The 26,662-nt window shown below is 49.0% G+C and overlaps 1 protein-coding gene across 5 annotated transcripts in view; it reads right to left on the reverse strand.

Moving 5' to 3' along the window:
* Window positions 1-17,555: 17,555 nt before the first annotated feature.
* Window positions 17,556-26,662, reverse strand: part of TJP1 (tight junction protein 1) — a 96,162-nt gene continuing 87,055 nt past the window's right edge. For 2 of the 5 annotated variants that reach the window (XM_031672139.2, XM_031672137.2), the window contains 4 exons: window positions 24,416-24,890; window positions 22,704-22,921; window positions 21,721-21,804; window positions 17,556-19,047 (listed from right to left, as the gene is read on the reverse strand). In XM_031672139.2, coding sequence (XP_031527999.1) covers window positions 18,953-19,047; window positions 21,721-21,804; window positions 22,704-22,921; window positions 24,416-24,890 — 872 coding nt within the window. In that variant the 3' untranslated portion in view covers window positions 17,556-18,952. Of the gene's footprint in view, window positions 19,048-21,660; window positions 21,805-22,703; window positions 22,922-24,415; window positions 24,891-26,662 lie in introns of all 5 variants that reach the window. The other 3 variants (XM_031672138.2, XM_031672134.2, XM_031672136.2) reach the window with 2 other exon arrangements.

The following is a 26,662-nucleotide window of genomic DNA, read 5'->3' on the forward strand; positions in this document are numbered from 1 at the left end:
GCGTCTTCCTCTGCATGTGGAGAGATGGGGGAGCTGGGATGATGCTAGTACAGCGAGCGCCACATGGTGTCTGGGTCTCTGAAGGCAGAGAGCCCTCCTCCTCACTCAGTCCTCGGGGAGCCGGGGGGAGAAATTACCGGTGATTCTGATGGAACAGTCGATAATGTTATGGCCTTGCAGAGGCAGTGATTTAAAAGCTACTGGTGCCTGTGTTTTCTTTTTCTAGTGTGGCCAGCGATGAGTTTTGATGCATGAAAATGTTTCTTATTCATATGTAGTGTGTTGAACTGGCCTTTTAATCTCTAGAATATTTGTCTCTGCAGTAAGTTAACAGTTCACCATAATTTGTAAAATCGTCAATACTTCTTTCACCTACAGTGTTAGTCCCAGCAGGCAGAGTGATGAAGCCGGTCCCTTGAGCATCACTCAGGTAGCTTCTGTGAACAGACCCCGGGGAGCTGTCAGGACAGCAGGGAGCTGAGCATGGGGATGCAGGTGACTGGTGGAAAGCACAGAGGCTGAGGAGCACTGGGGGTGCCCAGAGGGACAGGGCCAATGCCAGGAGCAGGAAAGCAGTCAGGGAGGGCTTCCTGGAGGAAGTGAGAGTGGGGCTCAGAGAGTGGTCCCTCTGCAGCACCCCGCACATGATGTGCTGGAGAGGGCCCCAGAGTGGAGGCTTGGTTTGGGTCTGCTTTGGTGTGGTGGTTGAGTGGTGGTTGGGTGATGGCTGTGGGCCCGGGGTGCTCCTAACCAGCAGGTGAGTCGCCTTGAGTGTGCAGCAAAAACAGGGCAGAGGAACAGTGATGGTTCCCTGCAGAGACAAGAGGTCACAGGGAGCCTGTAAGAGTTGCTGTGGGGAGCGGGCTGTGACTCTTCTGCCTCCAGCTCACCCCTCCAAGGGCCCCCACAGGCAAACCCACAGGGAGGTCAGAGGATAAGAGGTGAGACCCCAGGGTGCAGAGCAGGGCACATGTGGTGGGGGTGGGGTGGCGGACAGTGTCTGCAGCAAATGGTCCACCTGCTGCAGGAGGACACCTGGGACCGGTAGACACACAGTGGCAGGAGCCTGGCAGGGGAGGGGGAGAGCCAGCCGTGACAGGGAAGATGGTGGGTGGAGGGACAAGGAGGCAGATGGAGGGAGCAGGGCCTTGGGAGGCTCAGCGAGGTGTGTGCAGCCCCGGAGCTCGGGGGCTTTGCAGGGTCAGTGGCCTGGGGGTGGTAAATATGGTGGTGAGGTAAGGTGCAATAACCAGTGTGGTCTGGGAGCAAACGCACGCCCAGGCGTCTGAGAACTTGTGCTCTCACCCAAGGGGCCCTCCCAGGTGGTGAGCCCTAAGGAGCGGGAGACATGAAAGCTTAGAGACAAGCAACAAATCACCAGTAAACCTAGGCTGTCTCCACATCAGGACCCCCGAGACGCAGACTGGGAAGCAGTGTTGATTCCCAAGTTTTGGACAGCCTTTGGGCTTTCTGTCCACGTGCTTGGATCTTGGTGATAGATATCCAGCCCCAAAGAGGGAAGGACTGTCCTTTGTAACCAGGACATCCAAGGAGTGCTTCAGGCATAGCTGGATCCAGGCGTTCAACTATGGTTATCAGAACTCTGCTTCCCTTTCTCACCAGGTACTGGCTTGTTTCAGATAAGGACGGGCTCCAGCAGCTCTGAAGCCACCTAATCCCAAAGAAGAGAGTCTGCTCTCCCTTCCAGGGTCTACACTGTCCCTAGAGGGACCTTGGACTGGCCTGAGGAAAGATCTCAGAAAGACCATGGGAAGGGCTCAATGTGACCTCATTTAACTTAGTCCCCAGGAAATGAGGCCCATGGGAATGTTGTGGTCAGCTGCACTCTTAACCCTTTGCTCTTAGGACTGTTTTTACAGTGTTCTCTCTGGACGGACCCCAGTTTGCTCATCCCATCACCCATCATCATTCTCCATGTGGTCCAGGGCTTTTGGGGCTTGGAGGGGTCTTGGTGGGACATTTGTCATGTCCTTCTGTCCCTGCTTCAGACTGTCGGATGTTGCTCGCACTTCCCCTGTGTTCTCATTGCTCCAAATTGTAAACTGAGAAACCATCATTCAAAAAGACACAGGAAAAAAGAAAAAAAGACACAGGAACTTATGAAATCAACAGGCGTTTTCCCACCGGCTTCCTCGTCAGTGACAATCTTGTATCATTCCCCTGCCAATTCAGCTGTGGGCTCTGTGACATTTCCTTTCCTCTAATCGGTGAATTGGTGTGAGGCTGGATGTGTGAAACAGAGATGGCTTTATTTTTTCAATTTGCATTCTGTTTTTTGAAGTCTGGTCAGTTTACAATGTTGTGTCAATTTCTGGCATAGGGCATGTTTTAGTCATACGTACAGATACATATGTTTGTTTTCAGATTCTTTTTCATTATAGGCTATTACAAGATATTGAATACAGCTCCCTGTGCTGTACAGTAGGACCTTGTTGTTTATCTATTTTATAAATAGTAGTTAGCATCTGCTAATCTCAAACTCCCAATTTATCCCTTCCCACCTCCTTTCCCCATTAGTAACCAAAAGTTTGTTCCGCATGTCTGTGAGTCTGTTTTGGTACAAAGGAGTTGTCTTTAATTGCAAAGAAATGCATTTTTTCCTCTCAATAAGGAACTTAACTGTCTTTTTTTAAACTTTGTTACCCAAAGAGAAGGGAAAAAGAAACCTCCAGGTTCCTGAAAATGGTGGGTGTCTCCTCTTGGCTCCTGTGTGACAGCAGCGTGAGAGTGGCGGGTCCCACCGCCAAGGCCCAGCTGTCACAGTCACGGGGGCCTTTTCTTCCAATAAGGGGACCCTCCTATGCCAGGTGCCTTGAAGCCTGGAAGTCAGAGCTGGTGAACTGCAGCTTGCTTCAAGGAAGATTTCTGGAAGCAACTTCAAAGGGACAGGCTTTGTTTTGGAAAAATCTACTTCTCGGGCTGTTGGGAGCCAAGTTGGTCACTGGGTAAGGCCCAGGGATACTACTGTGATCCAGGCTGCTGCCCTTCCAACACCTCGCCCCTGGAGGCTGAGGGGAGACCGGTGCCTGAGCCCCTTAAGGTGAGTGTTGCATGAGGCAGGCCCCACACAGGCACTGATGCCCCTCAGGTCCTCAGGCAGCCTGACTGCTCATCTTGAAGTGAGATCCTGACGTGGAAGCCAGGGCCTTTAAATGTTTGTGTCCCTCCTACTCCAAATTCAAGCGTTGAAGCCCACAGCCCCCCAGTGTGGTGGATTTGGGAGGTGATGAGGTCATGAGAGTGGAGCTCTCCTGATGGGACTCGGGTCCACTTGGAACCCCTGGCTTCTCTTCTTCCACTCAATGGCTAGGTCTCAGAGGACTTCCCGTCACTACTGTTCTTTGTGACCACGTGTCACAGCCAGGCTGGGGTTTTTAGCACTTGGCCCCTTATTTATACATTCACCGCGGGTGGGTCATTTCTAGGAATCCCCGCCATCCCCACCTCCCACCCTACCCCTGCTACAGAGAGCGCTGCAGCGAACATCCTTGTCCCTCTGAATTTGCACGCTTGCTTTTCTGTGAGATACATTTTTAGCAGCCGAATTGCTGAGCCGAATGGAAGTTTTCATTTCAATATGTTTGCTCAGTTGCCCTCAGTGAGGGCGGAACCCCTTTACTCTCACGGGAGGATGTGTTTTCCTGCGTCTGGCGGACTCCAAGCATCCTTCCTCTTATCAGTCTCTGCGAATCTGATGAGCCCAGAGGGGAACGGGTGCCAGTGTTTGCTTTGACGTCTCTTTGACCGTGGTCTGGATTGAACGTGTCCCTGTGCTGCTGGGCCATTCTAGGAACTGCTGATTACTGAGCTCTGCTCTTGAGTTTGTCGTCTTTTTAAAAACTGATCTTCACGTGCTCTCTGTATATTAGCCCTTTTACTATGATGTATTGCAAGTATTTTTCCTCTGCTACAAAAGTAATTTGTAATCTGTGCTGTTCAGTATGATAGCCACTAACCACGAGTGACTAGAAAGCATGGAAGTGTGGCTAAATGATGCACTGAATTTTTTATTTATTTAAGTTAATTTAATGTTTAATTTAAATTTAAATAGCCACAGATGACTAATGGCTAGAAAAAAAAATGTCTGCTTGCCTTTTGATTTGCTGTCCAGACTGTTTCTTATTTTCCCAGTCAACTTAGGAAACATACTTCACATATATTTATTTTTATGTTGTCATATTTATTCTTTCTTCATGGCTCTTGAATTTGGGGGCACATTGAGAAAGGCCTTTCTGGTCTCAAGATTTTTAAAGCAATCCCCCATATACACCTCTGATACTCATATGATTTCATTTTTCTGATTTAAATTTGTGTCTCACCTGGAATTGATTTTGGCCAAAGATGGTGGGGGGCGGGCACGGAGGCCCACCTTCTCCCACCGAGAGGCTGGCTATCTGCCCCATATCATTTATTAAAGAGGCCACCTTTCTTCTGCTGCTCTGAAATGCCTGCCACCTTTATCATGATGTCTGCAACCTAATCTCAAATGGTAGAGCAACACATTTATAACGTGTGTGTGTGTCTGTGTGTGTTTGCACAGATTAAGATAGAGCAAAAAATGTATAACTGAGCAGGATGCTGCGGGGCTCCCCAGGACAAACCCCTGCCCCATATCCTCTGCTGTAGCTCCTCTCTGAAGCTCCCAGATGATAGTATCTCATGCAGATGTCCTGAGTTTCTCAGATGCTAAAACCACCACCCAATGGAAGAAATTAACTACCTGATGATTATGAGCATGTGGCCCCTGACCTTCTGTTCCTAAGGGTTGAGCACCATCCACCCAGCAGAGAGCTGTGCACAGCTGATCGCAGACCCTGGGACGCCCCTCCCTCAGCTAGCTTTTAAAAACGCTCAGCTGAAACCCTTCGAGGAGTTCAGGAGTTCTTTGGGCTTGAGCCACGTGTTCTCCTTGCTCCACCCAGCAATAAACCTTTCTCTGCTGCAGACTCCATCTTGGTTTGTTTGGCCTCATGGGGCACGGGGCATACAAACTTGGGTTCGGTAACAGTTTTGGGGAAGCCAGCCTAGGAGTCTGTGCCCGTGGCAGGTCCACCCCAGGCGGGGGCCCCCTTCCCTGGGTCCCAGCAGCTGCCGAAGCTCGCTTCACTCCGGGACCAGGAGGGACTGTTGGAGCCCAGACCCGTCGGGAGCTGCGTCCACACTTGGTGTCGCCTGGGGGTGAGTCACTCCAGCTCGGGCAGGCTGGGAATCCTCTCCTCTCCATCTGGGCTCGTTCCCTTGCAGGAAGGGAGCCCCTCTGGGCCCGTTGCCTTTCCAGAGCTTGGCTGATCTGTTTGGAGGTCTCTGTCCGGGAGTGGAAGTGAAATGGTTAGGCGACACCGCCTCCGATTGTCTGTGCGACCGTAGCTTACGTGCTGTTTGTGTTTCTGTGTGTATCATTTTGGGGTGAGCCACTCCGGCTTGCACAGGATGGAAAATTCTACCCCCTCCACCTGGGCTCACTGGGAGCCAGGCTACTCTGAAGCCTTCGTCTGGGAGTGGAAGTGGAATTTTTTTTATTTTTATTTTGTTTTAAATTTTGTTGGGGGGAGGCAATTAGATTTATCTATTTTATTTTTTAATGGGGGGACTGGGGATTGAACCCAGGACGTGGTGCATGCTGAGCACGCACTCTACCACTGAGCTATGCCCTCCCCCCTGCATGGAAGTGGAATCTGGGGGCTACGTGTCATCTGGTCTTTTGTTTGGGGGACCATGTTTGCTGTTTGTTTGTCTGTGGGTGTCAGTACTTGCACTGGCCAGCGAGTATCAGGGCTTGAATGTGGCGACACCAGGTATCCCTCCCTACTGCGTTGGCTCCACCTGGGGGCAGAGCCTCCGTTGGGGTTGTCCCTTTCAGGACTGGCCTTGGTCATCCGTCCAGCTTCACTTCTGATGGGGCATTGGCTGGGGTGCTCCCGTTTGCACCGATGGTTTGTTGTTTGGGAATCTCCCTTTTGGGGCTAGGGAGCTGCGCCCCTGAGAGACCGTTTTGCATTGCATTTGTTTGCTTGATATTTGATAACACTGACCATGAATAATTATTATGGGAATTCAGAGCTCTGTTCCATCTTACATTTCCCCTAGGGTATGTTTTGCAAAACTGGGAGATCTTCAGTTATGCTCCCATAAGTGAAAGAAAATGATATTTTTAAAAATTGCAATACTGCGTGGGCCCTTAGATCTGGAAAACAGCAGCCCTAATGTCTCTGCTATTATATAAAAATGAGCCTTTTGCAATTTAGCTTTTATCTGGAGAGAGAGGGAGAGAAAGTGTGTGTGTGTGTGTCGGTACTTGAGTCTGAATCCTTTTCTCTCTTCCTGGTTTGCTGAAAGTGAGGCGTTTGAACATAAGTGAATGATAAATATATTATTGTTTAGTGGGTATTTGGGAACTGAAAAAAAAAAAATCCCTAAAAATCACCAAGATAGTTGAGTTTTGTAAAACCAGTTGAAGAAGGAATTTGCATTCTTATTCCTTTGCCTTTGAGATGTAGATGATCTATCTGAGCTCTCAAGGGGAAAAAAAAAAAAAAAGACGTTTAAAAAATTTTTTTAATTCAAGTGGGAAAACTGAGATCTCTGGTTCTGGTCTATCTTTATGTAAAAAATTAACCTATAAATGAGTTCTTTGACTTAAAAGTAAGTGCTTACAAACTAAATACTTCTAAGTATAAAAGAAGCTAGACAGAACAGATTTCTGGTTCTTGTGATCTGGGAAATAGTCAATATTGACTTGATATCTGATATTAAAGGTAGTTTAAGGTTGTTGGTATCATTGATACAGACATGTCTCACTGCACCTAGAGTTACTGAAAGTCAGTAAGTTCACGTTGTTTCTGTTGCAGAGTTTGTCAGGAGAAAGGAGAAAATTAACTTGGTATGATGGAATTCTTATAAGTGAATTAAATGCAAATGAGATAAGAGCTTTTGGGTGAACTCTTTAGAAATAATTATGTCTTGGGGATGTCTGCTTAAAAGAGCTCTCCAGGTATTTGGTAACTTGAAATTTTAGAGTTGTGCTAAATTAAGTTAAATGATGGAAGTTTATTGAATAGTTGAATAACTGGGTCATTCCCAAATAAAATGAGATACTGAAATATTGACTAGAGATTAAGACTTTTAAGAATTGAGGATTCTAATGTGGATATGTAATTAAAGCTACTAAAAATAATAAAGGAATGTTTTGGTATACAGTAGGAAAGTAGGATATATACATTTTGAGTAAAATAAAGTTATGAGGCACTATCATAATAGCCAGGATCTGGAAATAACCTAAATGTCCATCTGGATACAGAAGTAGTGGTATATTTACACAATGAAATACTATTCGGCCATAAAAAAGAATAAAATAATGCAGTTTGCAGCAACGTGGATGAACTTGGAGTAAGTGAATTAAGCCAGAAAGAGAAAGAAAAATACCATATGCTATCACTCATTTGTGGAATCTAGAGAAAAAGACCCAAATGAACCTATTTCCAAAAACAGAAACAGACTCACAGACCTAGAAAATAAACTTACAGTTACCAGGGGGAAGGGGGGTGGAGGGATAAATTGGGAGTTCCAGATTTGCAGCTACTAACTAATATATATAAAATAGATAAACAACAAGTTTATACTGTATAGCACAGGGAACTATATTCAATATCTGATAGTAACTTATGGTGAAAGAGAATATGAAAAGGAATATATGTGTGCATATGTATGACTGAAGCATTATGCTGTACACCAGAAATTGACAAAACATTGTAAACTGACTATACTTTAAATAAAATAAATGAAACAAAAAAGATATGAGGAATGGAAATGCATTTTGTTTAGGGAAAAATAAAATGATTTAGTCCTAGAACTGGTTGTTTCTAGATGGGAAAAAAATTAGGGACAAACTAATATGGATACAGAAAGTTGTGGAAAGCTTGCAGAAAGAAAGCCCTAAAAAGGTTGCACTCCATGCATGAGATTAAACTTAATGAGGTAAGTGAATTTTGTTATTACCAGCAGGCTGTTGCAGGACTAGATCTGGGTCCTCTCTAAGAGAACAAGTTAGAGTGCTTCTGATAAGAGACTGTGTGAAACTTTTTGATGTTTTTGACAAACGTCCTATCAAATTCTAATAAAAGCTCTTTTGACTGCAGCTGATTTTGGGATGCTTCAGAGGGCCCTGAGACGTCTCAGAGGGAAATCGTGAACTAACCAGGGTTGGCTGGTGTGTTGAATCGCACAGGAAGCATTGTCGAATGAGTGATAAACTTCCTCGGATTGTAGATAGCTGTTGTTGATGTGGACGTTCTAGAAATTGTGTGAGTTTCTTAAATGTGGACGTGTCCAGGTGTAATGCTGTCCATCAGGATTCTGGTTGTTGTCTTGGACTGTTGTGTGTCACAGCAACTTAATTAGCTTCTTTGTCAAAAACATTGTGATCGGATCTTTTGCCCTGCCTTTTTAAGTCTTTTGTCATTCATAGTTAAGCTGATGCTTTGAGGATCTGCTTTGTCTTCAAGAGGACTCAAAAAAGGGACTTTTGACAAGTACACGTTTCTTTTTAAATCATATTGATGAGCTACATTGGATATTTAAAAAGTCTAAAGAGGGGGTGTAGATATAGCTCAGTGGTAGAGCACGTACTTAGCATGCATGAGGTGCTGGGTTCAATCCCCAGTACCTCTATTTAAAAAATGAGTAATAAATAACTAAAGAAACCTAATTACTCCCCCCCCTCAAAACAAATAAACGAAAAAGTCTAATGAAAACACTGATCTCTTAAAACTGTTTGTAAAAAGGATTGACTACATAGGATTGAGTGAACGGATAAACGGGGTTATAACTTTTTGATTTTGTCTGAAATATTACTGGCTTTTTATCTATGTTTTTGAATTGAATTTCCCCATTAACATACCTCTGAGCCTGTTCACGGTGTCTGATTAGTCTCCCCCAACATGGATAACCGGGCAAATATAAAGGAGGCCTGGCACGGAGGGACATGATCTGAACCTGGGACAGGAATCATCACCCCAGCATCGAGGAATGGGTACTTTGATCATCATTGCTTTCTATTGAAAGCTTTGTAATCAAAAGGGGAAATGATGGGGAAATCTGCACATACTGAGGTATGAGGAAGTCCTTCTGGCTTATGCATGGTTTGATTTAACTTTTCTGACCAAAGCAGGCTGTTTAATGGCCTGTTGGACATGCATTATAAAACTGCTTTGGCCTTGAGGCAGGGAATGCACTTGAAAGTCTAAACGGAGTAGCTGTGGTTCAGACAGCCCAGGTAAGACTAGGTGGCCACTGTGGGCATGACTTCAGAGAAACCCTGTGTCACTGAGAACTAGAATTTTCTGAGCTGTGTCATACCCAGGACACCACCAACCACTGCCAAAGCAGTGTCTGCTGGCAGATGGCAGCTGCAACCTTATGGCCTCAAGGTCTTCTCTTATAACGATTACATTTTTAGACAATAAGTTTGCTTTAGCTCAGATGTTAGCAGAAAAAAAAGGAGACACATGGAGTGGCCAAGAGCTTCTGTTATATAGAGGTTAATATCACATCAAAAGTCAAAACCTACTCAGATAAAAGTAGACAACTGGCTACCTGGCTACAAGTCTCCCCCAAAGTACCGGGTCCAGACTGGTTTTTCAGGCTTATTCTCCTGAATTCCTCAGGGGATGAGGTCTTTATCATACAAGACTCAGATCCAAGACTCGGAACCCGGAAATATTTCCACCTTGGTATCCATTCCTCGGATTGACGCAGGAGCACGCCCTGTTTCAGCAGGAATTAGCCAGGGTGGTCTTTGCCCTGCTCCCTGAAAGTTTTGGGGAGGGATGAAGCAGGGCTGGAGATGGAAACCGAGCTCCTCTGCTGAGTTGTTGATGAACCTCTCTGTCCAAGATGTTATCCCCCTTCTGTCCAACACCTGTTCTCTCAAGACTGAGGGCATAACTGTAACTGAGCAGGACCCTGTGGAGCCTCCCTAGGACAGACCCCTCCTCCGTATCCTCTGCTGTAGCTCCTCTCTGAACCCAAATAATCGTATCTCATGCAGATGTCCTGAGTCTGTCAGATCCTAAAACCACCGCCCAGTGGAAGAAATTAACTACTTGATGATCATGAGCACGTGGCCCCCAGATCTTCCAGTATCTAAGGACTGGTCACCATCAACCTATCGGAATTGGGGTAATCACAGACCCTGGGTGCCCTTCCCTCATCTGGCTTTTAAAAACACTCGGCTGAAACCCTTCAGGGCAATGGGTGCTTTTTGTGCATGAGCCGTGCGTCCTTGCTCCACCCACCAATAAGCCTTTCTCTGCTCCAGACTCTGGCTTTTCAGTTTGTTTGGCCTCACGGTGCATGGGGCACCTGAACTTGCGTTGGGTAACAAATGGAGAAAAGTAGCATAGCAGTTGTTGAATCAAGAGAGGGTACAGGTCATGCCGCTATGTTGACTTTTCTGTGTGCCTGCGAAATGGGTGCATAAACCAGAGTCCATGTCCTGCGGACCAGACAGGTGAGGCCTGTGCGCCCAGGTGGGACTTGGTGAGCAGACGGGGAAGGTGAGGACCGGTGAAGGGCTTCAGGCCAGGCTTGCAAAGTAGGAGGAGCCTCAGGACCTAGTTAAGCACGGGCACCCTTGCTGAGGCTGAGGGGCCTTGCACGACGTTCCTGCAAACACCACGGAGGAGCTGGAGCTGTGCAGGGTGTGATTTAGGGCCTCGGCTGCGCTCTGACCATCCGGACCCTCCTGCGACCCCACGGGTCCTAACTGGTGCCCCTTGGGTGTCCAGCTGCCCGGACATACACCCTGGTGGCCGGTCCCTCTGCGGTGGGGGGAGCCGCTGATGCCCATCTGCTAATTTCCCCGGATGATCATTTCGACATGGCCAAGGGTCACCAGGAAAGAAGAGCTGACATGCCAACCTGCCCTTGAACTGGGTTCCGCTGGCCTCATTGGATCTGGTGGGAGTGTACTGGAAGGGGTTTTGATGGGACGGTGGCCTGTTGTGGGCAGGGCCCTGGCCAGGCCCTCAGTGATGCATCCCCTAGGGTGGGGCTGGCAGGAGACCACGGCATGGGGACATCAGGGAAGCGTCAGGATGGACACTCTGGCAGGAGCAGCCCGGCCCACCGCTGTGTCCTTGGGAACGGGCAGAGCAGGGAGGACAGTGCGGGAGGCGTTTCCTGCAGGGCGCCCGGAATGTGGCCCATTGGGGGGCCAGGGTCACTGAGAGCAGAGAGGAGGAGGGTGTCTGGCTGAGGGCCAGGACCAAGAGGGGGACTCCCGGCCACTGAGAAGGAGGCATCCTCTACCTCCACGTAGCCCCTCACAAACTGGTAATCCCTGGGTACTTTCTTTGAAGATTTAAAAAAAAAAAAAGGAATGAGGGGTAGGGTATAGCTCAGTGGCAGAGTGTGCTCAGCATAGAGGAGGTCCTGGATTCAATCCCTAGTGCCTCCATTAAAACAATAAACAAACCTAATTACCTGCCCCTCAAATTAAAAAAAAAAAACAACTTGAAAGAAACCTCAGGGAAAGAAAACTTAAAAAAACCCAAAACCTAGTCAAAGAACTGGAACTTTCCACAACAATCCCCCACCCCCACTTAGTGATGCTAGCATGGTCCTGGGGATCGGAGCGGTCTCTCCTGCCCTCAGACATAAGCAATTTGACAGTGTCCTCCAAATTCCAATCAAGAGAACTTAGAAGAAACTGGTGCGTCAGTAAGTAGGGCGCACTTGGAAAAAGGCAGCTAAGTGCAACCTGCAGGCAGTGGTCAGTTTCTGGCAGTTTTTAAGATCATGGCCACATCCCCTCCTCAACCCCGGGCTGCAGCTTTGCTCCTCTCAGCCCCTGACCCTGCAGGTCCCGAGCTTGAACTTTGGTCTCGCCTCTTCCAAGAGGCAGTCAGAAAACCAGAGGGCACTGCCTGCCTGTTCCCAGGGCTCGGGGCCAGCCTGTGAGGGAGGAGCCTGGTGGGTCCGGCGCTGTGGGTTCTGGTCTGCTCTCAGTGCCACCCGTGTCCCCAGGGGGTCTGCACACGTGCAGGGGGAAAGGCCCAGCATGCTCTTGATGGCTGCAAGGCAGGGCAGACGGCACCCCAGCAAGGAAATGGTTCCCCTGAATAAAAAGGCAACCAGCACGAGGGGCGGCAGACACTTAGCAGCCCCTCCCGTGGCAGGTCCTGTTCCAAAACTTTGCCGAGACAACTCACCCGCACTAGACCCGCTCTGCAGGTGGGGAGACAGGCAGGGAGGAAGGATGGCCCGAGAGTGCGCAAAAGGAGGTGGTGGGGTTGGAGCTCAGGTGTGGCCCCTGGGCCACCTGCGCTGCTTCCTCCCAGGCACCTGCAGGGACATCCGATCTCTGCAGTGGACACAGCCCCGTCCTGAGACATGCCTGTGGGACACTGCCTGGTGCTGAGCGAACCCAAGGCCCCTGTGAGGACCAGGGAGTGGGCTCTGCGTGCCAGCCCCGCTGTGCCCGAGGGGAGGGAGTGTGGCTGGCAGAGCCCCCTCGTCACATGCACCTCGGGTCGGGGGGGACGTGGGGAGGCAAGGGTGCTCGTGGGCTCCAGGCCCCTCTTTCACAGACGGTGCTTCTGTCCTCGCATCCACTAGGGCACTTGATGGCTGGTTCGCCCGCTTCTCCCTGATGGCACTTGGCTAACCTGAGGCTGGTGAAAGCCTGGACCTACCGTCACCTACAGCAAGGGCCAGAGGGGACAGTGCCCCAGGGGTGGTCCAAGTCCCTCAGGGCTCACGGCCCCAGCCTGTGGCCACAGAGACAGACTCTTGGCAGATGGCCCGTGCCTCCTGGGCTTCTGCTCAGCACGACATTCAGCTCCTTCCGGTGGGGGTGGGGCAGGGTGGCACCCCAGCTGTGGCAGCTGCCCACCCGGGCATCCCTGGGGCTTGCTCTGGGGCCAGGACATCCTGGCTCAAGTCTTGTCCTGCCTCACTCTCCCCCAAGGCACCCTGCTCAGCTGTGGACCCACGTGTAGCAGCCCCTCCTGCTTCTGGAGCCCCAGTCCTCACGGGCATCCTGGGAAGAGCACCAGCCTTGGTGCTGAGGACCCCGGGCCCGGCCCCCGCTCTGCCGAGCTCCACGTGTGTGACAGCCATTGCGAGACTCTGTGCCTCGGTTTCTCACTTGAAACAGAACCTGACACTGGGTTGGAGTCTCAAGCTGGCCTCCCATGGGCTGAACCCAGCAGGATCCTGCGTTTTTGAAGGAAGTGAGAGGCAGGTGCTTGCTCGGGGCACTCAGCCCTGCCACGCCCGGGGCTTTGCCGCCAAGTGGGGCTGCCTGGGTTTGAAGCAGGAACAGTGGCGCTGTTGGGAAAGGCCATAGTTGTGGCTAGCCTGAGGTTGCCACCCTCTGTGAAGACAGTGATCGCTGGAGACCCCCAGCCCCCAGTCTCAGTGACTGAGAGAACAAGTGGACAGAAAACAGTCAGGGATACAGAGAGCAGAACATGGCTGACCTGGCCTCTGCGGGGCACCTGCCCCACAGTGGAGCACCCGGGATGTTCAGAAGCACGTGGAGCCACTCGCCGAGAGAAATCGTGCGAGGCCACCAAACAAGACTCACACAAGTTTCAGAAGATTCAAATCACACTAAGTATGTTCTCTGATCACAATGGGATGAAGGTAGAAATCTGTAAGAGAAAGTGATTTGGGAAAACCCCTTGTATTTAGAGTTTAAAGATGACATTTCTGAATAACTCACAGGTTGGGAAATCACAAGGAAAATTGAAAAGTATTTTGAAGTGAATGAAAACAAAACCCAACAGATCAAAATGTAAGGCAGGCAGTTCAATCAGTGTCTAAAGAGAATTTATAGCTTTAAAATGCCTGTATTCAAAATGACCTCAAATTAATGAATTTCCATTTCCGAAAGCTAGCAAAACAAACCAAACCCAAGTAAGCAGGAGGAAGGAAATGATAAAACTGGAGCAGAAGTCCACTCAGCGAGAAACAGAAAAGCTGAAAGAATCAGTGAAACCGAAGTCGGTTCTTTTGAAGGTTTTCTGAGGCTGACAAGTGCGCGGGGCTGTCTATCAGGCAGAATACGTGCTGTCTGCAACCTGTGTTCAAATGACTCAGGAACAAGCGTTGTTATGGGCTGAACCCCCAGTGTGGCTGTATGTGGACGTGGGCTTCCCTGGACGTTAAGACTGACTGAGCACGAAGGATGGGGCCCTGATCCAGCAATAATTTGCATTATTCTTGCAAATAGTGCATCACTCCTGCAGCTTTTTGTGTGAAAATGTTCAACAGAAACCCCTAACCACTAAGGCACTGTGCTCCGATGGTTCTCTGAGAAGGGCCCTGGGTTCAGTGACAGCCCCTCGCCCCCCGTGCTGCTCCTCCTTGGGGAGCCGCCCAAGATGTGCAGATCCGCCGTCCACCCTCTCCTGGTACCTGCCCTGGGTCTCCTGGGTATCTCTCCCCAAGGAGAACCACAAACATGTTCTAGGAGCACCCGTATCTGTAATGCTTCCTCGGAAAACTCACAGTGCATGCTCCAGCACGACCGTGGCATGTTAACAGTTGTTAAAATTGGGGTGCAGGTCCCTGGAGCTTGACAGGACACTGCAGCTACTCGCACTTGAATGTTCAGAAAGGCAGGCAGGCAGCCCGTCCTCTCGTGACAGCAGCAGGGGAGGCGGCATGGGAGGGGAGGCGGCATGGGAGGGAGGGCAGCCCCAGCTGCAAGGTCCCGGCCTCTGGGGGGAGGCCTCCATCCTCCTCCAGGGATCTGTCAGGATGGGCCCACTCAGGCCCTGGGGTGGTTGCAGGACACTGTTGTGTCTAGTCTAGTAAATAAGTCCGTCAAGAAAGTCAATTCTGCTTTCCATTGGTAGGTTTTAAGAAGTTTCTAAAACCTGACAGCCCTCCACCCCCAACTCCGACTTCTGCTGGGGGGACGGCGGGTGGGGACCACGACTGGGCTCCTCAGTCCCAAGCTGTCTTCACCTGCCGTCCCCACACCTCGCAGCTGTCCTGCATTGAAGAGGCTTATTCTCAGAGATGCTCTGGGAACCCCCACGTCCTGAATGTCGCCACTAAGAAGCTCCAACACGGAGGTCCACTGAAGGACCCAGCCCTCCCACCTGCTGGCGCCTGGCGGCTACGCGGCACTGAGGGGCTGTGCGATACTGCACTTTTCTCCCCGGCATCAGGTGTTACTGGCATGTTGCTCACACGTCTGTCTTCACGCTCCTTCCCTCTCAGGTTTTAAGAGAGCTTTTTAGAAAAAGATTTATGTCTGTATGTTTTCAGACCCACTTAAGACTAGGAGGACATCTATGCACAAAGAGTATTCTCAGTACCTCCAAAAAACAAAACCCCAAGCTTTTAACCTGTGACATCCAGCCTAGCACGAATACCCCAGCACCCAAACCCTTACCCCTCCTCCCCTGCACGACCTCCCCGCGGGTGGTCTGCAGCCCAGCAGCACACACCAAGCGAGAGCCAGGCTGGGCACCCCTCCAGTGGGCGAAAGGCTCGGTGCTTCCCTGTGTTCACAGGTCTGTGGGCTCTGAGTCAGCTGGAAACACAACTCAGTCATGATCTGAGGGAGACGTGGACACAAAGGCTCGTCACGCTCTAGCCTGGCATCTCAAAGGCCAGTCATCAAGCCACAGTTTTCTGCAAACTAGGACTGGAACGCCAAGTTTCATCCATTTAGTCTGGAGTTAGAAATCCTCCGGGTTTAATACACATCCTTGTGAATCCTGGAAATGCTGGATTTTCCACACCTTGGGTGATAGTGGCTTCACCGCCAAGTGGCTAGGGAGGCGAGCCCCGTGAGAGGGAAAGGAATTGAGCTACAAATGCCACTAGTGAGCTCGCTTCCACTATAATCCAGCTTGCTGAGATCACAACGTGGCTGTCAGTCTGCCCCGGGAGGAGGGGAGACCTGGGGAGGGAGCTGAGAGCAGGGGGCCCTCCCTTCTGCGCAGCCGCCCGGCAGCCCCAGTGACTCCACTTGGGCACCTGTGAGCAGTCGTCTGGTCTGCGTTTCTGTGGAGAACAGACGCTGGCTCCCTACCCAGAGGTCTCCACATCGCCAGTCAAGGCCAACAGCAAAAACACTGTCCCGGTCTGTCTGCACCTGCTGCCCCATCCCTGGCTGGTGGACCACATCCCCATCTAGACCGAAGCCACCGTGAATCCATCTGCATCTCCCTTCTGGGGTCACCTCCATCTGTGAGGTGCCCAGTGTGTCTTGTTGAAGGTCTTATGGATGTGGCGCTGTGTTCACAGTAAGACAGTAAGACACTGAGTCTCTCAATGAAACGCAACGCGCATCTCATACTGTATATAAAGTTAACTAAAAGTGGATCACAGACGTAAGTGTAACATCTAAAACTAGAGAACTTCTGAAACAAATATTTGGTTAAGCAAAGATTTCTTAGATATGACACTAAAAGCACAATCTACAGAAAAACTGACAGACTGGACTTGATCAGAATCAGTAACTCAGGCTCCTTGAAGATGATGAAGAAAATGAACAAGGAAAACACCTGCCCGTCACCTGACGGTGAATCTGCAGGCAGGCTGCACGGAGAAGTCTCAGTTTTAAGAAGGCAACCCAACTTAAGAAACTGAGAAAAGATCTGAACAGAGACCTCACCACAGGTGCTAGATAAATGGATGGCAAGTCAACGCCAGGATGCTCAACGTCACGAGTCATCAGCGAGCTGAGATGGAAGCGGACGAGCCTGCGGGACCGGCTACGACAGACACACTCAGGACAGCGCTGCTGAGGACGTGCGGCCGCTGCGGAGAGCAGCCTGGAGCGTCTCGTCCAGTCCGACGAGCCAGCCGGCCCGCTCCTAGCTGTTCAGTCAGGTGAGATGAAAACTTACGTTCCCACAAAAACTTATACACGAATAATCTCCCCAAACTGGAAACCCCAAATCTCAACTAAAGAGCGGATTCAAATAAGAGAAAGTACAGGGCAGAGCCCAGACGGCTGGAGCAAAGGGCACACAGTGGGGGACGGGGGGACTTCTCCATACTCACCGCGGTGCTGGTTGTCGGGCTGCAGGTGTCCGTCAAACTGTGGAGAACCATGCGCTAAAACGGCTCCTTCTGCTTGCTGTGCGTTACACCTTACCCTACATGGGTGTTCGCCGGGCAGCAAGAACCTCAGTGTCCTTGGGTGGTAGTTAAACAAACACGGTAATCGCGATGGAATGGTTACAGCCAGTAAGAATCCTTTCTTCCCCAAAATGGAGTGACAGAAAATGCCCATGTTATGTTTATTGGGAAAACTGGAAGGGAAGAGACAAAACCGTACAAACTGGCCCAAAGGAGCACAGATACATGGGGAGGACTGCCCGATGGTCTCTGTCTGCCAGCCAGCGCCCTCCTGCTCCCCGCCTTGGGACACAAGACACCTCCCCCCCCACCCCACCCCCCGCCTCCAGGAGACTAGGTGAGGAGGATCAGGGTGCAGGATTTCCAGACAGGATGAAGAAGTGGCATGAAACTAGGAATGGTGGGCAAACAGACCAAACCAGCACTTTATTTTAAAAAGTTTTATTCTGCAGATTTAGAAATTTGAGATTTTTTTAATAACTGCAAAAGAAATTCAGTCACACCTAATGATTGATTAACAGAATGTAGTGGTGTGTTACCTAGACAGAAACCGTGCTGAGGTGCTGTAGTAAATGGTCTATTAGTAAAAAAATACACTTTAGGGCACAGCATCGTATCACAAGTCACAGCAGGGATACTCCGCAAGGATTTATTCAAACTAGAGAATTCTGAGTAACTATCTTTTAAATGCAGCACTTAAAAATGTAACAACTCTGTGCACTCTTTTTCTTAAAAAAATGACCTTGTGTGTGTCATAGAAACGCTGCTTTATTGCTGCAGAGGTCAAAGTTCAAGGCTCAAGAGGTACAGGAGAGAATACAAAGGTAGCCTTAAGAAACTTGGTTTTATGTATAAAAAAGGTACAGTTTATAAAAGTTAATTTACAAACCAAGAACAAAGTTGTACGCACGCATTCTGTACAAGCATACTTAAAACATCAGAAGTTTCAAAGGCATGGCCAAAAGGAAGAGAAAACCACCACTGCTCCTCCCCCCCAAAAAAAAATCCCCAGATCACACCATTATTTTCTTCTGGGTGATTATACATTTCTGAAACCACCAAATCCACAATTTACTCGATCTTTTTCATGATACAGTATCCAGATGTGCACAAAAGCCATAAGAACTTAGTAATACACAGAATGATCTAAGAATTAAAAACATGAGGGTAAGGCATTCCTGCTGGTTAGTATGTCTGCGGTGATATGGTTAATTTATAGACCCAGAGAGGCCACGGAATCAGCTGCACATGCTTTGGTGTCCTTCCCTAAGAAAAATGAGTTTTCATATACAGTAAGTAATTGTCTTCACTTGACCCCCCCCAAAAGCTATAAATTCCCCTCGCTGTACATTTCTGTTAAATCCACTACACTGGTTATATAGTCGAGGTGCATTTTTAAAACGTGTGCATATTACCTCATGCAAAATAAAATAAAATGTGTATGCAGGCCAGGGCCGTGAAAAAGTCGGAAACTGTACTTTGGAAAGAACAAAACTCAAATGCACCCCCGTACTGGCTGGTATTTTAACGGAAATCAATGTGTGAAGTTAAGCAGTGACCAGAACAAAGTAGAGACTGTCACAGAGCATCGCCGGAGCCTCCCGCCAGCACCGACAGCTCCTCACTCCCGAGCGTGCGGCGGGGGTTCCGGCCACGGTCAGGGCAACACGCTCATCCTCATCAGTTCAAACACACGCTGAGTACTAACACTGCAGTATCAATCCTAAGGAAAGTATAATACTTGATAGAGTGGTTCCATTTAGATTTAGTAAGTTTAACCCAGTTTCACATTAGTTAATCTCAAGTTCCTGTATTTTAAGAATCAAAAGTGGTCAATCAGGACAGAAACACAGTTTGCTCCAACAAGATAATTTGGATCTCCAGGAAGACACTTGTTTTGCCAGGTTTTAGGATCACCTATGAGAGAAAAAAAAAAGCTCAGGTCATTTACAGTTGGTTAGACTGCTCTCTGGGACACTTGGCAGTTGTGGGGTGACCATAAACATACGTGTTCAGACACGTGCTTCTGTTTGTTCAGCATGCCGCACTCGCCGCAACGCCTCAGTGCCGCGTGTTTCATCCAAGACCCACTAGGGTCTGGAGATTCAAAACCTACAGATTTTCTCTTATTCTTTATGTTTTCAAGTTCATGCCTTTTCTTTTCTTTTTTTTGGATCTATTTTACTTTTATTTTATTTTTTTGAAGGGGGAGGTAATTAGGTTTATTTATTTACTTAATTTTAACGGAGGTACTGGGGAATGAACTCAGGACCTCATGCATGCTCAGCGTGCGCTCTACCACTGAGCTATACCTTTCCCCCCAGTTTACGCCTTTTCAAACAATGAAAAAAAGTCGGGGTGACCATGTGACTGAGACAGTTCCAGTTTGCCCCTGAGGCCACATAATCTGTAACAGCACCCCTCTCACTTCCCAAAGTATGGATGATAATTATATGATCACTGCATCTGAGCCTAGTATGAGAACACATTTCTCACTCTCAATGACAGACCAAATGAAATCTTGAACGTTCTGCAGAATTTGGTTCCAGAAGACCCTCCCCTCCTTTACCCAATCAGTGAGACTGGGCCAGTGTCTCAGCCCCAGTTGTGTACGACACAACCACCCTCGGGGCTCTGAGGGCTCGCTGAACCGGGAGACCAAAGCAGGCCTGGGCGCTGGCACTTCTAACCAGCTCTTGGTGGCCGGAGATGCGCAGCCACAGCTCAGAGGCCCTGGTCACGGACCTGACTGGGAAGAAGGCTGGGGCATTGCATGTGTCTGTGGGATCCGAGGTCCACGATGGGCAGAGCTGCTGCCTCTGCATTGCTGATGGCAGCGCTTCTCAACCAGGAGCAGTTCTGCCCGCACCACCCCCCCCTGCACCGGGACAATGTCTGGACAGGTTTCTGCTCATCACTGGAGCCTGACAGGCAGAGGCCAAGGAGGCCGCTAAACACCCCACCACACGCAGGACAGACAACCTGGCCTGAGGGTCTGTTGGCGGCCAAGGCTGAAAAACCCTGCTGCCCACAGTGAGCTGTCTGCCACCTCAGCGACGTCCGAGTCATGCTGGGCTCGGCATTTACGGCAGAGGGATTTAACGTCACAGGTACACGTGCGCCTGTGCAACACTGCCGATTATAAACTGCTTACAGTTGTGACAGCTCTTTGGAAAAATCTTATTTTAGGTTCAAGTTTCTTTCCAATATACTATGTTTTCTTGGAATTAAGTCAGTAGCTATCAAAATCTACTTTTGCCTTTCTGGACAGAAATTTACAGTAACAAAGCATTCTAAAGGCACACAGGATTACACAAAAGTACACCCCTCTTCTAGGTGTACGTCCTCAAATTTAACACAGGAGAAAGTAAGTTAATTTGTTAGATTGAAAGAACTTAGATGTTGTGGCACAGAATAAATTATATGAAGCATCTTGATTTTTTTTCATATCTAAAAAAAACCCCTATAAAACAAGTAACTACAATAGACAATTACTTTAAGGATCCTTCAGCCTATTTGGGATTAGAGGTGGTCACAGCTCATGCTGAAACCTGACTTTCGGAATCTATGTTTTAAATGCAGTTTCATTAATGTTAATTCATTAATTCAAACTAGGCTAATAAAATGTTCCTCATAGGTATGAGGAAACTTCATATCTGGTATGTAAAAATTCACTGATTTTTCCCAGAAAATGGAGTACTTGTGAATATCAGGAAATATATTATTAATATATATTTTTATCTTGGCTAGTATTAAAAAAGGCTCTTTACACTGTAAAACTCTTTCATACTGTAACAAACTAAAACTGTATAATACTCATCTGATTTATCAGAAATTCAGAATAACTTTAAATCCTTTTTTCTACATCAGGTTCAGCTAAAGTGATCTATACCAAAAATGTAGAAGGGTCCAGCTGACTTCAGTCTGACTCAGTCACCGAGGAAGTGAGAAATGTGGAAACGGCATGGAAACTTTGAGATTATGATCTGTCAGCAAAAGCCATTTACAAATAGTGTCTCAGAGAAGTTATTTAGTTTTACTAGGGAAAACCATGGCCAAGTGTGATCACAGTGGAAGGTCTCTTATCTTTCAAGTTTCTGTTGTATTTATAATCTACTTTGGAGATTGAGAAATTAATTTCTATCTTTGGTTACTATTCTTTATTCTTTATTACATAAAGGAATCAAATCATTTCAGTAAAAAGATGAAAACGCCTATGCACGTAGGACAGTATCAATCCTCCCACTGCATCTTAAAAATGTTGACAGAACAAATAATTTTGTGGAATACCACGACCAAGAGACAGCCACTCTTTGGCCAAATCATCAAATGTTTAAAAGGCAGACATTTCTCTACCCTTCCATTTCTGATACATGTACCACAACGAAGTTCCAGAACACTGGTGATGCCCACGAGGCCACAGGCACAGAGGGAGAGATCCCCTAACATGCAGTAGGGCAGCCCCACTGGCCAGGGATCAATCAATGACAGTCCCCAAAGCCCCCAAAGGACAGAGTGAAGACAGCATACCCGACGAGGAGTCGGATGATTTTAGAGCAAAAGACCAACCGTCAGGAGTCATGGACGCACAGTGTGGCAAGCGCAGCTCCACGGGCTTCAGGAACTTAAGGCCATGGGGCCCGCACATCACCAAGGGGCTCAGCAGCGTCTCACCTGGAGCGGGGGCGGGGCGAGAGGTTAGACCGTGGCTCCCGTCTAGGCCCACCGAGCTCCTCCCCTCCGCCTAGCGCCGTCTAAGGCCAAATGGGGTCAGTTCTCTACAGGAGCGTGGCCAGGAGAAACACAACACAGGCCACAGGTGGAATTTAAAATCTGGTCGCCATGTGAGAAAGGAAACAGGTGAAGTCAATTGTAATGTTTTTATAACCCAGTACATCCAAAACAGTATTTCAACCTGGGATCAAGAAACGGCATCTTTGAAAGCAGTGTGTGTTTTACACTCCTGCACCTGTCAAATAACACTGGCCACATTTCACGTGCTAAAGGGCCACACGTTGCCAGTGGCTACAGCCCTCAGCCAGAGGGATCTCACAGTGTGAGACATTCACACGTACTTCTTACTCATGTCGCTTGTGTCCTACGTTTAGACTTGGTTTAAGAGATTCCCGCAGGCCAACATACATTCCAGCAAAATGGAAGACAATGAGCCAAAGCAATACGTGTGTGAAGCAGAGCTCGGCTGCCAGACCCCACAAGAAGCTGTCCTGTGGTCCTCACGCTGCAGCCCCACACAGCCGGGACCACTGCCAGACTGAGCGCTCGTCGGTTCCTGAGCACTGGGAGGGCCCTTCCCCCTTCGGCCGATGCTCCACATGCTCATCAGGGGGATGAGGAAGAAACCAGCCCCAGGGGCCCCCATCCCACACTCGGGGGACAGGCCCAGAGTGGGTGTGGCCTAAGCCACCTCCAGAGAGTGCTGGGGTGAGTGATCCCCGACACTGAGGAAGGCCGGCTGCGGCTGCCCGACAGGGAGAGGACACGCCTGCTGACACCCCCCCCCCACCCAGGGCAAGTCCCGGGAGGAAACCAGGCAGGAAGCCCGGCCCACTCACCCTTCTCCTTGTCCAGGGGCGGAAGGATGCTGTTGTCCCGGCAGACCTTGAAGTAGATCTCCTGCTCCACTCCATCGGGGATGGCCCCCTGCGGGATGATGATGCTCACGCCCGTCTCTATGGAGCTGAGCACCCCGCCGTTGCTGCTGAACACGCCGCGTGCCGTGGCCACCACAGTGTGGCCGTCCTCGTCCTCCTCCTCATCCACGGCTGCTGGGCTGGGAGACCAGAGCGGACAGTGAGTGCGCCCTCTGCACACACCGAAAGGGGGCTTTCACGGAACTTTTATTTCTCCGTATGATCAAGGTTACCTACTTAGTAAGTTTTCACTGACAGATTTTACTCACAGGGACAGCAAAGCACATCCTTCCTGGAGAAATCAACTTCTTTTTTGAAGGCCACCAGTCAAGTCACCTTCATTACTGACTTCTGCAACCAGAATGTACAAAGCCTGACACCCCAGTATTCTATGTCCATGAAATCGGTGCTTTAAAACTGATGGAATGTCACGGCTGAACTGGCAGCATGGTTTCTTCTTCTCGGAGATACAGAAGAATCTTACATTTGACGGCACCTTAGACCTGATAACACACAGAACTAGGTCTGTACCTCCCTAGGATTTGGGTGCACTGTGGCCTTTCCTTTGCACTCCCTGGGTACCAAACGCCCTTGTCCTCAAGCAAGAAGGCTCCCACCATTCTGTGGGGGTCATTCTAGACCCTGGCTTGGGCAAACACTCACGACATGGCACACAGAGAACACGTGAGGCAGAGGGGGTGCAGTACCCCTTCTCCTTCACAAATAGAGGCTATCAGGACCTCCAGAAGTCAAGTGCAGAGCAGGGACTGGCGGTGAGTGGGGCAATGTGCTGAAGAGATAACAGCATGTGACGTTGCCCTGAGGACCAGAGCACAAGGCTGGACTCCACTCCCAGGGGCGGAAGCACTGCATAACACCTGTGAGGAGCCACCAGAACCCCAAATCCCCAACTGTCCTTTCTCTTGGACAGAAGACTGAGGTGGTCCTCAGGGTCCTCAGCTTTGCCTGGGAGTGCCTTCTGCTCCAATGAGTGGCCTGAAAAGCTAAGTGGATCTGCGAGGCAGAGGCGGGCTTCTGTGTGGCCAGTAGTCTGGTCTATCGCTGTGTGATGTCAAGAGAGACGGGAGGAGCCAGAGGACGGCTCCAGGCAGGCTGGCTTTGTCTGGTCCACTCAGCCACCTTACCAAAACTACCGGGGAAGCTGCTTTTCAAACAACCACCCTGAGGTTGTGTTCATGTCTTTATAAACTCACTGGTGAACAGACAGTGGATGAGGAACACAGACACCTATGCCTTTGAGATCCTCTCCAGATGTCCCTCACCAGCTGCAGGTTTGAGATTACGGGATGTGTGGACGGCTCAGAGTACGGGCTGTGGGGCAAGATGCCCGGGGGCTGACCTAGGTCCCCCAACCCGGCTGTGGGGCCGCGAGGGAGCTGCAGCGCCAGCAGGGACAGGGACAGCGCCCGAGCACACACACTGCTAACTGCGCTACCTTCCCACGTGTCTTGTTCCCCCTAGAGAACCTTCTGGAGAATGAGATGCATTCACGCCAATGTCTTGGACAACACTGTTCAGCTTAAAGTTTCAGTTAAAATGATCATGAAAACCCCAAAAACACATCAAACTCACATCAGAGAAATCTCTAGGCCAAGAAAAAAGCAGACTCTTACCTCACGGGAACGGCTTTAGGCACGGTGCTGTTACTCATTTGGTATCTGGGCTTATCCGCGTGGGCTGAGAAAGTCTCCACTCCGCTGTCACACTCGGCGAGCTGCGCTGACCCGGGCGCCCTCACGACAGTTTTGGGAGACGTGGGGGCTTTGGATGCTAAGTCAGGTTTGTGTGCGGCTTCACCGGGCAGGAGGTTGTGGTTGAATTTAGGACTTTCAAACTTGCGCTCAAACGGCCGAGCGGAACTCGTGTAGGGCTTCGGGGTGAACCGGCTGTAGGCCGGGGCAACCGTTTTCTGAGCCTGCTCGGCCCCGCTGGCTGGAGCCTTGTCTGGGAAGCTTTTCTGGGAGTAGAAAGCAGACTGCGCACCGTCTTCTCGGTTCGGGGGTCTGTAAGCTGCTGGCTTATTCTGAGACGGAGGTGGGTCTGGTTTGGGCACTAACGAGTTCTGGAAGTCCAATGACACGGAGTTACCTGAAGCAAAAACGTGTAAGTATTTTTAAAACTTCCTGAAAACGGAGTATGATCTATAAAAATACCAAACTACTATGTGGTACATATGAAACTAATATAATAATTATACTTCAATAAAAAATAATACAGTAGATTGGATGGTTTGGAAAATAATTAGAACTCCATCTCTAACCGGCTGTAATGGTTCGTGAGATGGAAAAGAGCCATTGTAACAGGTGAAGAATAAAATCTACCCAGATGAGGAAATGAGTCATCAAAGTATCAACAAGTGATGCTCTGTGGGAGACCATGCTATCCATGATTCTAAACTAAGTTTTGGGGGATAAATCTTGAAATAATTCTTCATCCGTAAAAGAACAGAAACCAAAACAATCTCCTGACACAAGTTTCAACAGCCCTGAGGACTCTCCTGTCCTAACCTGTCCTGGTGTCAGAGTGAAGGCCTGGGTCTGGGTCAGCACAGCCTGAGGGACCCGGAGGCAGCAGGGACACAAGGGATAGTCCCAGCAGACCCTCCTGCTGCTCTGGAGTTGGAGACCTGCCTCCAGAGACTGGCATCAGAGTGACCCCGCTCCAATGTCCATGACAAATCAGAAACACAATGACAGATGTGGCCATGTTAAGAAAACCAGTAGTACAAAACTCACCAGTTACAGTTTAAAAAGAAAGGTCACAGATGGGGAGAAGCTATTTACATGTATAACTGATAAACTTACAAAGACAACTATACACCCACAAGAAAGAATCAACCTAATAAGAAAATGACAAAGACCTGAAACAGGCAGAAACACAAGGGAAGACTAGATTAACCACTCAGTATCACTATTAACTAGTAAATGCAAAACAAAAAACCACTGAATACCAATTCACATTCATTAGTTTGGCAAACTAAAGTCTGGTAATGCCAGGCATTGGCAAAGACGTGGAACAGCAGACCTTTCCATGTAGCGATCCTTTCTGACTTACAAGGGGGTCATGTCTCGATAAACCCATTAGAGGTTGAAAGTCAAAAAGGCATTTAATACACCTAATCTACCAACACCAAAGCTTAGCCAAACTCAAATGTGCACAGAACAGTTAAAACAGCCTACAGTTGGGCAAAATCATCTAAGACAAAACCTATGTTATAATAAAGCATGGAACAGCTCATGTCATCTACTGAACGCTGTAGTGAAAACCGGAGCAGTGGTCCAGGTCCAGAACGCTGGGGAGCGTGTGGGTGGTTTACCCCTGCGGGCGTGGGGCTGACCACCGCACATCACTAACCCAGGAGCAGAGCAAAGTTCGATTATGACTTCTACTGAGCACGCATCACTTTTGCACCACTGTCAAGTCAAGCCATCTTAAGTCAAGAAGCGTCTGCACCGCTGGTGGCGGTGCACAATGGTGCCATCTGAATTCTATGAAATAATTCAGGAAAACATATCAGTGTCATACAAACTCTTTCAGAAACAAGAGAAAGAGGGAACATGTCCCAGCTCTCCTTTACGAAACCAGCACAACTTTGATATCAAAACCAGACCAGGACATCACAAGGAAAGGTTATAAGCCTAAATTCCTTGTGAACACATTAATGTAACATTTCACGGTAGGTAACATTTCATGGTAGGTAACAGAATAAAGGAGAAAAGTCCCGTGACCATCTTAGCGCAGTTGGCCCCCCGCACCGCGGATGCAGGACCAGTGGACACGGACATGGCTGATGTGAGGGACTTGAGCAGCTGCAGATCTGGGAAGGCACAGGGGTCCGGGGACCAATCCCCTGCAGATAC

This window comes from Vicugna pacos, chromosome 27 (assembly GCF_048564905.1).
Source record: "Vicugna pacos chromosome 27, VicPac4, whole genome shotgun sequence".
In the NCBI taxonomy this organism is placed as follows: domain Eukaryota; kingdom Metazoa; phylum Chordata; class Mammalia; order Artiodactyla; family Camelidae; genus Vicugna; species Vicugna pacos.